The sequence below is a fragment of the Saccopteryx leptura genome, chromosome 4 (genome assembly GCF_036850995.1).
Source record: "Saccopteryx leptura isolate mSacLep1 chromosome 4, mSacLep1_pri_phased_curated, whole genome shotgun sequence".
NCBI lineage: Eukaryota > Metazoa > Chordata > Mammalia > Chiroptera > Emballonuridae > Saccopteryx > Saccopteryx leptura.
In genome coordinates, this window is record NC_089506.1 from 98506519 (window position 1) to 98520588 (window position 14070).

Here is a 14070-nt window from a genome sequence, read left to right on the forward strand (position 1 = left end):
CTTTAGCCCTTAGGAATCAGTAGTCAGAGCAAGCCAATTTACACCCTAAGAAGGAAAGTCATAAGACCATCTTTTTATATTGTGATGAAATGCTGCGAAAATACTCATTTCACTTTCCCAAGCATGTCATCAAGCTTTCACTGGTGAGCTAAGTCAGTTAAGCATAAATAACTATGATTTACTAAGTTCTACTTTTAGAACCAATAACTAAAAAACATGATCTATCAAAATTATAAATGATATATCAAATTTGATACACCATATATAAAAATTATAAAAAGCATTAAACAATCAGCTGTTTTTCATTAAATTAAATTCTAGAATATTTGAGCAAACAGTTGTTTCCTTTTTTCTAGAAACTTGTATCCACAGCCTTCAGCATTTTTTATTCTCATACATTCACCAGGCAAACACGCCTGTTTAATAAGGTCAAACTAAGGCACCTGCAAGTAAAAGTTTACTTCAATTCAATATTAATGGTGTTGCTCTCACACAGAAGTACCTCCCTCATTCTCAATTACAAATATTCCCAGTTTGGAATAGATAGCAAAAATAGACTTTTAAATGGCTTGCCAACACCAACAACGTTGATATTTCCTTTTCAAACACACACCTCCGACCCCTGCCCAAAAGAGTTCTTCCATGCAATTCTGGAAAGAGTATGAATTGATATAAAGAAAAATGGTTAAGGTGGTGGCAACCACAGACATTAATGGTGTCAGCTTCTTTAGATAACTACAGTTACAACTACAGACCATAACTGAAAACAGGAAATATATTCTAATCTCATGCCTTCAAACAGTGATTTTATAAAGAACCAACCAATCAAACCAATATAGACTTATGGGAGAAGAGAGTTGTCAGACCCCTACACCTGATGTTCTATACAAGTTAATTTCATCTGAACTGAGGAGTTAAACATACAAAACATACTAGAAGAAAACAGAATACTTAATAAATTTAGAGATGAAGAAAGCTTAGCAAAAACCAAAAAAACCAGTAAATTTTATGACACAAATATTTAAAAATTTTAAAATATAGGGCAAAAGATATATTGTTAAAAAGATGGTATCAAATTGGGAAAAAATATCAGCCTCATATCATACAAAAAGTTACCATTAACTGTACAATGACTTAGTTAGAAGACAATGACACTAATGTAATAGCCACTTTGTCTACTAGACAAAAGAATATTAATAAGTAATTTGAAAAAAATTCAAATGAAAAATAATTATAATTAACAATTCAACAACCAAATTGCTACTACTCAAGAAAATTAAAATTAAAATAGTAAAATGTAAATTTCGCCAAAAAAGACTAACAAAAAAGAAAAAATAAGATTTCTGTTAGTGATGGTTTAGAAAATATACAATTGGTGGTAGAAGAAACTAACAGAGCATTTCTGAAGAATGATAATATGTTTATGCTTTTAGGAAACCTAGTAAATCTACTTTTAGAAATCCTATAGAAAAAAATCACACAAGTGTGCAAAAATACACTAATATATATATAATTAAACACACATACATAGAGATGCAATAACAAAATGCTAGTGCTCAGTAAATATTAGCTGTGTGCCAAACATGGTTCTAAAAGTTTTATATGCATCAACTCATTTAATCCTCACAATAACCTCAGAATATGTAGTAGGTCTGTTACTCTCATCCTCATTTTGTATGTAGATAAAGAAACCAAGGCATAGAGATGTTAAGGAACTTGCTCAAGGTCACAGAGGTGGGGTGAGGATTCAAATCCAGGTATTCTGACCTCAATATCTGAGCACTTAAACACATCCAAACTAGGATGTTTATTTCAATATAGTTTATAATAGCAAAATACTATTAATAGCCGATTGTCCATGATCACAGACTGGTAGAATAAAAATGATCCATCTGCCTGACCTCTGGTGGCTCAGTGGATAAAGCATCGACCTGGAATGCTGAAGTTGCCTGTTTGAAACCCCAGGCTTGCCTGGTCAAGGCACATATGGGAGTTGATGCTTCCTGCTCCTGCCTCTCCTTCTCATTCATTCACGCTCTCTCTCTCTCTCTCTCTCTCTCTCTCTCTCTCCACTAAAATGAATAAATAAAATCTTTAAAAAAAAAAAGATCTATCCATCAAGTGAAAAAATAAATGATATGTTAAGTGTAAAAAAAACAAGTCTCATAAATGATTTGGCATACTTTCACTTGTATCTTAAAAACAATCTTTGGGTGTAGGTTTGTATGTACATATAGTGTTCTTTTGTTTAAGCCTTTGTCTAAAAAATATTCACTACTGGTATCTTTGGGGGAAGACAGAATTAAAGAGTGAGGAAGAAGAGAGACTTTCACTATTTATTTTACATATTTTTCATATTAGGTAACTTATTTATAATTGGTATGGTATTACTGTTAAATTAAAAACAAATTAACAAGCCTCCTGACCAGTGGTGGTGCAGTGGATAAAGCATCAACCTGGGACACAGAGGTTCCAGGTTCAAAACCACGGCTTGAGCACATGGTCACCAGCTTGAGCTTAAAGCCCAGAGTCGCTGGCCTGGGCAAGGGGTCACTGGCTCAACTTGAGCCCCTCTGGTCAAGGCACATATTAGAAACAATCAATAAACTAAAAGTGACATAACTATGAGTTGATGCTTCTCTATCTCCCTCTTCTCTCCTTCTCTCTCTAATTAATAATAATAATAATAATAATAAAAACAAATGTAACAAGGAAACAAACAAGGAAGTAGAAGCACAGGTTAGAAAAGATGCTAATAAGATTGACACACACTTATGGATCTACCCCCATAAGGATCGATTAAGTTTACTGTGTCACAGATTGAAGAACTCTGAACCAGGCCAACTGTTCCAAATTTTTTTTTTTAATATTTTATTTTTAACTTTATTCAGTTTTTGGGTTTTTTTTTTGTTTTTTTTTTAGAGAGACAGAGAGAGAGAGGGAGAGAGAAGAGAGAGGAGCAGAAAGCATCAACTCTCATATGTACCTTGGCCAGGCAAGCCCAGGGTTTTGAACCAGCGACCTCAGCATTCACAGGTCGACACTTTATCCACTGCGCCACCACAGGTCAGGCTGTTCCAAATATTTTAACACTGATTTAACATAGTAAGATTGGCACATATCATTGCAAGAGTGTTCAACATCATTAGTGAGAATCAAACTGCTTAGGTTCAAATGCAGCTCCACTCTTTACTAGCTGTATGGTTTTAGGCAAGTCACTTAACCTCTTCATGTCTCAATTTCCTCATTGTAACATATGGATAATAGCATTTGCCTCGTGTTTAATATCTGTAAAATCCTGAAAATAATATTTGCACAAAACTAATATGTATTCCTTTAGTTAGATAAAAATAAGTAACAAGAAAACATATATACATATGGACATTCTGATGTTAACCTAAGAGCACCATCTATCCTATCCCTATCCAAAGACATTAGTAACCTATCCAAGATAAACTAAGTGCATCATACAGAGTAAGGGTTAAGTATTACTTTATAAAACTTTTTTAAGGCTATAGACACATGTATGAACACTGCACCATAATTTAAAATCCATTTCTCACGGTCAAACTGTATCAAAGCCACTGAACTGGATGAAGCATGCCAGCAAGTGGCTGAAGAGTTTTGTGTTCTGCAGCCACAGCCAGAGAACAAACCTCACCACATCAAGCCTGGGATCTTTTGCCTAAAAGGGCTGCACAGTAAACATATTGTTTTCAATCTTTAAAATATATTAGAAACATCCTGCTTTAAAAACATTTCAAAACATTTTCTCCACCTGAAATTTCTATTATCTCTAGATTAAATCCACATAACTATTAATATACTTTTAACTGAGCCTAAGCAATCTTCTCCCTCAAACTTCCTGCCTTTCTACCCAAAGCTCATCTTGATTTTAAGGCACCTTTCTCCAAATTCTGATCTTTTGTAGATTTGTTTACATATGCTTTTTAATTCTGTCACTTTGGTAGACAATACAAATAGCTAAAAAATTACAATGCCCTGCCAAAAGTGAAAATCAATTTTATTGTTATCTGTATTAACATTGCTTCTAAAATAAAAACATGACACATTATAAATGATCTATTAAAGTTAGATATTTGAAATTAGGCTTATATCAGTACATAAATCAACATTTTTAGGCATATTTTAAATCTACTGGCCCTCAAAATATTTTTTCCCAGTATACTGAGTCTCTCTAACACTTATACCATTTCTCTCACACCATGTCCCATATGGCCTGTTCAAAATGAAGTGAATTATAAAGTCCCAAGAACCCCTAGTTCATTCTCCCCCCAAATGGGGGGGGTTTAAAGTTGACTTAGACCTTTTTCTTAACACTTTTTGGATACATTTTACATTCTAGAAACAGTAATTTGAACATCTTGTATAAATTCAATAAGAGACAATTTTGAAATTCTTCAGTTCAATTCCTTCATTTAAAAGATGATGAAATCTAACTCTAGAGAAGTTAAGTAACTTCCTTAGAATCACAGACTTTGAACTGAAATAATGTATGATTATGGGATAGCTAACATCTTTTTATTAGCTTGAAAAAAATAGCCTATTGTAAATATTAACCAACCACATACCTTAAAACTGTGTAACTACAAGCAACTACTACAACAATAATATATATTATTTTAAAATTTTACATGTTTTGTTAGTATGTATTCTAGAACTTTTCAAATAATCACTTAAGGTATTTATGTCTCATTTTACAGAAAAACAAGCTTAACTCCAAAAGTATTACTTCCTTATTATCACATCACATCTAAGGGTAAGAATCTAATAAATTAACTAGTACTTAAAACATAAGATCACAATTACCTCCAAATTTTTAATACCTAAATTTTTATATTAATAAAGTTTCTCCTACTGTCTTTCAAAGTAAATAATCTGTGATCCAAATGAAGAAATCATAATAAATTTATTAAAATCCAATTTTTTTTCTGGGTCTCATACCTGTTGTTCATCCTCCATGACGTTACTAGCAAATTCAAATACTAGGTCGTTCTGTTGGACAACAGCAGCCATAATAAATCATTCCTCTTAAATCCACATGAGAAAAAATCCAAACTGTTTCAAGAATCAGACAGGAGTATCCAGTGACAATTTGGATAAAAACAAAACAAAACAACAACAACAAAAACCCCTAGCAAGTCTGTAAAGTTACTGTATACCGAGGTTTTCTTTAGAAAAGGTGCTTCAAATGTTCTTGGTTTCTTTAGGGAAGGTGCTTCAAATTTTCTGATACTCGATTCAAACTGAGGCAATTTTTCTGAAATTGTTCTTCTCTAGAACTTCTTGGCCTGAAAAACAAAGGCTTTAGTTACAAAAAGCAATCATACTCCACTTAGAATGTAACAATTGATACCTAGGGCAGTGTCTCCAAAGTAATTTTGTTAATGTTTTTAAGCAAACATTACTAATCAACCTGACTAATGAAGACAGGCTTTTTTTTTTTTTTTTTTTTTTTAAATAAGTTTAGGTACATATTTTCTTTGAAGATTTCATTCCTGCAAAGATAAAATCACCTCTCATTAATGAAAATGAAGCCACCCTCCCCTCCCCCACAGTTAAACTACTGTTAAAAGTACCGAATATTTTAAAATATACATCCAACCACCCAGTAGTAACTAGGTTTATAATTACAATAAAGGACAGATAAACAATTTTCTTCTTCCACTAACCCAGCACACCACATACTTAGGAAATGGTATCTGTAATTTCATAATGTATATTTTTGCTTTAAGAGGAACATTAGACTATCCTTATTAGGCTTAATACATATAAGGATTTAAAGATCTAATAAATTTAAAATTTAGTAAGTACTATTTTAAGAGCTTTTAAAAAAGTAAGGAGAAATTAAAGCCCACTCCTGTTCTTTAAAAATGTTCTCAAAAGTGAAATGCTTTACCATGCTTAAGCGTGTCTTCAGTGGCTTCTTTTTTAATGCACTGAAATGTATCCTTATCTCTAGCACAGGCTTGCAAGCAACAGGAAGGAAACAGCACTTGACCACGTCATGGCAAATTAGAACATGCAAAGAACTGCACTTTACAATAGTAGAAAAACAGAAGCGCAACTGAAGAGTGAAAACAATTCACAGTGGAGGGAGATATGCTTAAAAGGTACCTACCTTCCAAAGATGTTTGCCTATTTAAAAAAAAAACTACCACTACAAACAAAAGTAAAAGGAATATTTTAATTTAAAATTTTCCTTAATTTTATTAAATACTGCATCATATGGTTATAGTCATAAATAAGAATTTAAAAAAAGATATAAAAAAATCACATTAAATAACACCAGTTCTTTGAAACAGTATTTATAATTTAATTTAATTTTTAGATTTTATTCATTCATTTTTAGAGAGAGAGGAAAGAGAGAGAAAGAGAGATGTGGGGAGGAGGAGGAAACATCAACTCCCACATGTGCCTTGACTGAGCAACCCCAGGGTTTCAAACCAGTGACCTCAGTGGTCCAGGTTGATGCTTTATCCACTGTGTCACCACAGGTCAGGCACAATTTAACTATTTTTAAAGAGCCAAGTTCAGGAATGAAGCAGAGCTGGTGAATGAATTTCCCTGAAAACTAAAATTCAGCTAGCATGTGCTAGCCAAATCATATACTCAGTTTTCTAATTTCAGTAAAGCCAATTCCCTGTATATTGTGGAAACTAGGGGCCATCATAGATGAGTGTGATTTCCCTAACTAAATATCAAAATAAAATAAGGGTTAATAATTCAATTCAGGTGTCATTTCTACTTACTAAATTATAACCCAGTAGAGCTTCCCACACTCACCCACCCTACCCCTTTTTTACTATGAGTTGACTCCCACATTGGGTATTTTTAGCACATTCAGGTAGTTTGGAGCAATGCACCATATCTAAAGGGCAGGGCGTGTTTTGACCTACATTGATCACAGACAAACATATAAACATAGACATAAATTTGACCTGGAACAAAAGTTACTTACAATCTTTTCCTTTAAATTATAACCCAACCCAATTATTTTATACTAGGCTTGCCTCACTATAGTCCTCCACACAAACTAGAGAATTTCTTGCCCCCCTTGTCAACTTCTGTTACTCCCATTTCAGGAATACCCCCCCTCCCCACTTTCCAGCACCCATTAGCATCTTTTCCACTCTTACCCTCCCCAACACTTCAATGTTCAACTGAAATACCCTTTCTTTCACAAAACTTCCTAACCTCAATGCCTTGACCTTATGAACCTTCAAAAAGACAGCACCTGCTGCTCATGCCACAAAGTTAGCATTAACTGTACACTCTCATATTTGAAAACTATGTTCCCCCTAATTCAACAGAATAAGTGTTCGAGTGCCTATTATTTGCAAAGCAGTGTGCCAGATACCAAGATAATTAGAACAAAACCTCTCTGAACTTTCTCAGTAAGTAACCATTGTCTAAAATTTCTTCTGTACCTAACAAACCCGTGTGCCCATAATAATAATAAAAAGAATTATATTAATGACAGCATTTAAAAAGTCTATCATTAAATATTTAAACTATTTCTACAAATATTCTTTATAAACGACTGTAGTACTTTTGATAATGAGGAAACCATATTCCAAATACAAAAGTTTCTATGTAAAAAGTTAAATTTCAAAAACTATTCCAAAATCTATTTGTTTGTAAATACAGAGTGACACTGTACCATTGACCATTGTGAACACAACTATGTAAAGTTTCACTTTCTTTTCCTCTGCAGTCATATACCGTTTCTTACTGGCACATGGCTACTGTGCTTTAATGTTTTAAAAAAAAATCTCAGAAACAAGGATGATCAATCAACATACACCTTGCAGTACACACTAACAACAAACCGCATTATACCAAAACAGAAATGACTGCTCATTCTCACTGAACCATTTGTTAGAACAGACACACCTTTGCTCTAGTAGGTAGCTTTTGTTTATTTCTATACAGAAGCTCATTAACTGAAAATGTGTCAGTTAAGAAAAACTCTTGACCTATTGCTTGCCTTAATTAGGCCTTTCGCCCTCTGTCTTTTTTCACACTTTTCCCTTTTTGCTCTTCCTCTTCTCTGAATAGTTATTTAACCCATGGCACCAAAGGTTGTTCTTGGAATAAATGTTCTGATTCCTGATCCAGAGGTATCACCTATATATCATATATTAATGGTATTTAAATAAAAAGACCCTGTATATTAAAATGTTTTTAGTAATAGATGAGAGTAAACACCTAGATCAATGATTCACATTTTCATGAGCAAACTGAGTCTCTGTGCCCAGGGTCTCATAGTCTGAAAACACAAAGAACTACAACTACAATCCTCATCCTCTAAATCAGGACTCTGACCATGATGACTACAATATATGACCTTGCCTCTAAACCTACCCAAATCTTTTAAGTTTATAGGTTAGAACACAGACTTCTAAGTAAACACGTATATCAAATGGGAGGAAAATAAATCCCTATCTCCAGTTCAGCTCCTGATCTCCAAGTCCACTCTATAAACCAGGGGTAGTCAACCTTTCTATTCCTACCGCCCACTTTTGTATCTCTGTTGGTAGTAAAATTTTCTAACCGCCCACCAGTTCCACAGTAATGGTGATTTATAAAGTAGGGAAGTAACTTTACTTTATAAAATTTATAAAGCAGAGTTACAGCAAGTTAAAGCATATAATAATAATTACTTACCAAGTACTTTATATTGGATTTTCATTGTTTGGCAGAATAAATCTTTATAAAACAACTTACTATAGTTAAATCTATCTTTTTATTTATACTTTGGTTGCGCCGCTACCGCCCACCATGAAAGCTGGAACACCCACTAGTGGGCGGTAGGGACCAGGTTGACTACCACTGCTCTAAACCATCTATTAGATAAATCTGACTCAGTACCCCTCAAAATAAATGTGTCTAAAACACATCCAAAACTGAACCTAACATTCTATTCTTCAACATTGTTCTTGTATGGTTAAACATGGGTACCCAGCTTGAGAAGAAAAAAATGCCTCTGCTTTCTTGTAATAAGTTATAAGGTCTGCATTAGCTATATATAGATTACATTTGGAGACACTCTGCTGTATTAATTTTTTTTTTTCCTGAAGCTGGAAACGGGGAGGCAGTCAAACAAACTCCCGCATGCGCCCCACCGGGATCCATCTGGCATGCCCACCAGGGGGCGATGCTCTGCCCATCCGGGGCGTTGCTCTGTCGCGACCAGAGCCACTCTAGCGCCTGGGGCAGAGGCCATTGAGCCATCCCCAGCGCCCGGGCCATCTTTTGCTCCAATGGAGCCTTGGCTGCGGGAGGGGAAGAGAGAGAGAGGAAGGAGAGGGGGTGGGGTGGAGAAGCAGATGGGCGCCTCTCCTGTGTGCCCTGGCCGGGAATCAAACCCGGGACTTCAGCAGGCCAGGCCGACGCTCTACCACTGAGCCAACTGGCCAGGGTGTATTAAATTTTCAAACATACTTCATTTTCTTTCTTTTCTTTTTGACAGAGACAGAGAGAGAGAGTCAGAGAGAGGAATAGGGACAGATAGACAAGAAGGGAGAGAGATGAGAAGCATCAATTCTTTCATTGCGACATCTTAGTTGTTCACTGATTGCTTTCTCATATGTGCCTTGACCAGGGTGCTACAGCAGAGCAAATGACCTTGGGCTCAAATCAGTGACCTTAGGCTTCAAGCCAGTGACCTTTTGGATCAAGCCAGCAACCATGGGGTTATGTCTATGATCCCATGCTCAAGCCAGCAACCTCACACTCAAGCTGGTGAGCCTGTGCTCAAGCCAGCGACCTCGGGGTTTTGAACCTGGGCCTTTCCACGTCCCAGTCCAATACTCTATCCACTGTGCAACTGCCTGGTGTTTTTCATTTTCAAAGTGTCATGTCTTTAAAAAGAAAAAATATAAGTGAAAGTTGTTTACGCAACACAAAGACATAATCAGTTAACTTATTTGTACTCTTTTGAGAGGTCATCCTATTGAGCATCTACTAAAAAATAAAAGTGTCCCTACCAAACTCTCATGTTTTTTAACTGGGTCAGGACCATATTCATATTCTTCAAAAGCACATGCCAGAGGAATATCTCAGCAGTAAGGTTCCTAACTTCTTATCACCTAAATAATCTTCAGATTTAAGGTAAAACAGTAAAAGCAAGCAAAACAAGAACACAGGCTCTGGAGTCAGAACACTCAGGGTTGAATCTTTTACACTGCGACCTTGGACAAGTAACTTAATGGCAGTTGCCTCTCTATGCAAAACAGGTATGAGCTGTAGTTTCCTCATTTTATAAAATGGGTGTAATAAATAACACCAAAATCTAGAGTTGTTGTGAAGGTAAGATGCAAAGTGCATGTGCAGAATGCCTGGCATATAAATTTTAGTCAATAAAACATTAGCTTCGTGCAAGAAATGTGTAACAGGTGCATGCTTGGTAACTAATTATTCCTTAAATCTTATTTCTACACTATCTGGGAGTCTCCTTCTCTCCTTTACCACAGCTTTTTGCCAGACTCCAACAAAGAACACTAGAGCCCATTATCAGCAGAAATATAATTCTATTCAAGTACCTAAAAATTTGACAACTATTTGATAAATCCAGATGCTTCAGGGCTAGGACCTCAACCTGTCTGGCAAGCTTCTCTTAACACAGAGTCATTATGCCTCTGTTCCAAACAGAATGAATTTACTGACTGTAAACACAAAACCCAGAGTTACACTGGCTACTACAACCAATTCAAATGGTTAATTTATGTTCAATTTATTCTAAAAGATTTCAAGTGTTATATTCCAACAGTGTATGTACTTAATATTTATAGGATTGAGAGGATCTAGAGAACTGAAATTCTGTACTAACCCCAAATGCCAAGTAGAATTGAGTATTTTTATGTGAAGTAGTAATTTAATAGATAATCCTTCTCAACTTATAGACATACCTATTATAAGAAAAGTAGGTAATTTGGAAAAAACATGACATTAAAATAAATACAACAGAAATGAAAGAAAAAATAAAATAAAAAAGTGAGAAAAAAGGGGAAGCTATATACATGAGAAAAAAGCAATAAACCCATTTGCTGTAATGACTGGAATTCTTGTGTAACAGATCATAGTTAGGTCTTTTCATTTGTTTTCAGAAATTGTAGAAGGCTTCATATTACTGCCAGCAGAAATTAAACTAAATCAGTGGTGTCAAAATAAATTCTGTACACTTTTCCATGGGCCTGCCTATTTTAAAAGTACTGACTCACACAATTTTAGAGTTAGAAAAGATCTAAGAATTACCTAGGTCCTAGGACAATGCATTCACTGAAGAGCTAATTAATCTGGACTGGAGCACTCTGACTTGTCTAAGGTCACACAGGCAGCTAATGGCAATAAAAACAGGAGAGGTCCCAGGTCCTAGTCACGCTCCAATAGCTAGATTAATAAAAGTTGATTAGCATTTTTCTTTAGGAGAATATCTGGAAAAATAAACCCTTTACACAAATACCTATAGCAATGGTCTCTACTCTATTTCACACAACCTCTTGATGCCTGTTAAGTCATTTTCAATCATATTTTTACCTGGAATAACTGAGGCAGGAGTTTGTAGATTTTTCTACTATTGCTTTAAATCTCAACTTTTTACTATTACTGTTCTTCCCCAAGCACTATCACATCTTACCATCTTGTTTTTACCTTCAGTCAGCCTAAAAAGTGTAAAGAAAACACTAGTAAGCCTTTTTATAAAGCTACCACAACTTAATAACTCATTGAAATAAAGTTTTAGTGAATTTTTCTTGCTTGTTTTTAAAAAAAATTTTTTTTTATTATTTATTCGTTTTAGAGAGGAGAGGGAGAGACAGGGAGAGAGAGGAGAGAGAGAGAGAGAGAAGGGGGGGAGGAGCTGGAAGCATCAACTCCCATATGTGCCTTGACCAGGCAAGCCCAGGGTTTCGAACCGGCAACCTCAGCATTTCCAGGTCGATGCTTTATCCACTGCGCCACCACAGGTCAGGCTTTCTTGCTTGTTTTTAAAATACAGTATTATTATCACATTTAAAAATCTATGGATATGGACAACAATGATAACCACACCAAAATGTAGTTACAGTTAAGTAATCAGATCTGCACTTCCTCAAACACAGGCAGTTAGTCTCTCAGTTCCTAATAATTAGGAAACAAACAAACAAAGACACCAGTTGAAAAACAAATCTGACTGTATAGTCCTCTAAATCATGTATTCTATATACAAAATAGAAAGGGGAAAAACACAAGTAAGCAATACAAAGGAGACAAATCATAACTTAATTCAAAAAGAAAACGTTTCTATATTCCAACTTTTAAATTAAAATTATCCTAAATATTTAAGGAATCTAAGAAAAATATATTAAAGGTTTAAAATACGGTCTTGGAATTCCTACAAGTACCATATATATTACCACCATTATCTTTTAAGTAGCTATCCTGCTTTAGGCATCTTTCACTGCAAGGGGTGGGAGGTAGATAAGAGGAAGTATCTAGAACTTTTTCAAAAGTAGTTTTATTTAAAAAAAAAAAGTTTTATTTTTGTGTGAATGAAGCACAAATTGATGGTTTTTAAATAGGAAGTCAGTCATGTCAGGCTTCTGGTGACATGCAAAACTGAAGCAAGCCTTGGGAACCTGAATAAATTCACCTTAACTTCAACCATGTTAAAAAAAAAAAAAAAAAAAAAAACCCACAAAGTCAATATGATCAAGCTCAACAGGCTGACTTCCCTCTATGTTTTCACCTTTATGCTGACACTCAGATGAACAGTTCCAGGGCTCAGAGGGCAGGCTGCAATTACTCACTACCCAGACCTGAAATTCCAGTTCTTTCACATTGTTCTCCACTTTCCACCATTGGCCACTTGGGCCTACCTGGTATCAGATTACACTCTGGCAGCATTTATAGCACCTTGCAAAACAGCCAAACAGATCACATACCTAGACCTGTCTGAACCTGTGGTCTCAAAATTAACCCCTTTTTTTGAGCCTGTTCTGAAAACAGGAGAATTTAAAAGCAGAGAACTATTCAACAGTAATCAGATACTGCTTTCACTTTGGTCATGTAAAAAGGTTAACTTCTTTCTTTCTCAAAAGATTGAAAGTTATAATTATCAAAATGTTATTTAATTGGTGCTTTCTATTTTGCAAATAAACTGACTGAACAATCTTTCTTCTCTCTAGTACCCTAAATATGAACTGTGAAAAAACAACAACAACACCTAGCCTGACCAGGCGGTGGCGCAGTGGATAGAGCGTCGGACTGGGATGCGGAGGACCCAGGTTCCACACCTTGAGGTCAACAGCTTGAGCGCGGGCTCATCTGGTGTGAGCAAAGCTCACCAGCTTGGACCCAAGGTCACTGGCTTGAGCAAGGGGTTACTCGGTCTGCTGAAGGCCCAAGGTCAAGGCACATATGAGAAAGCAATCAATGAACTAAGGTGTCGCAACAAAAAACTGGTGATTGATGCTTCTCATCTCTCTCCGTTCCTGTCTGGTCGTCTATTCCTTTCCTTCTGACTCTGTTAAAAAAAGAAAAAAAGAGAGATTTTCTAAGACTAACAAAAAGATAAGATTAGACAGCAAAAAACAAAAAAAACACACCTAGCCAGGAAACAAAGACATGCTAAAATTGCTTACCTATAAGACCTGCTTGGGTAGCTAAAATCTTCTCTCTGTAACAATCAACTTGCAAGGAAATTGTTTCATTTCTCTGGTCATTCATTCTCACTTTTTAATACTTTCATCTTCTTAGAAGATAGCTCTAGTGCAATGGTTCCCCAATCTAAGAACATAGCAGATTCTCAACAAAACTGTTTCACTCTGGCTCAAATTGAAGCAGAAAAGCTAGGGATGTGTTGTTCAAGTCCCCCAAGAAATTTTGCTACATGACACACCTCCCCCCAACTCCGACTCCCACATTACACAATACTCTTTTAGAAGAAACTGTCTTCTGTCATAAGAAGTTCCACTCTTACAAAGAGACACACCATAAGCTGAAAGCAAAATGTAAAGATCATGTAAACAGCTTAATGGCCATGGATTGCATTACTAGGTGATAGCT

The 14070-nt window shown here is 35.5% G+C and overlaps 1 protein-coding gene across 7 annotated transcripts in view; it reads right to left on the reverse strand.

The window, feature by feature from the left end:
* The window catches only part of ELF1 (E74 like ETS transcription factor 1), a 150638-nt gene that overhangs the window by 63319 nt on the left and 73249 nt on the right, over positions 1-14070 (reverse strand). For 5 of the 7 annotated variants that reach the window (XM_066380814.1, XM_066380816.1, XM_066380819.1 and 2 more), the window contains one exon: positions 4966-5312. In XM_066380814.1, coding sequence (XP_066236911.1) covers positions 4966-5037 — 72 coding nt within the window. In that variant the 5' untranslated portion in view covers positions 5038-5312. Of the gene's footprint in view, positions 1-4965; positions 5313-5920; positions 5967-13646; positions 13667-14070 lie in introns of those variants that run through there. The other 2 variants (XM_066380821.1, XM_066380818.1) reach the window with 2 other exon arrangements.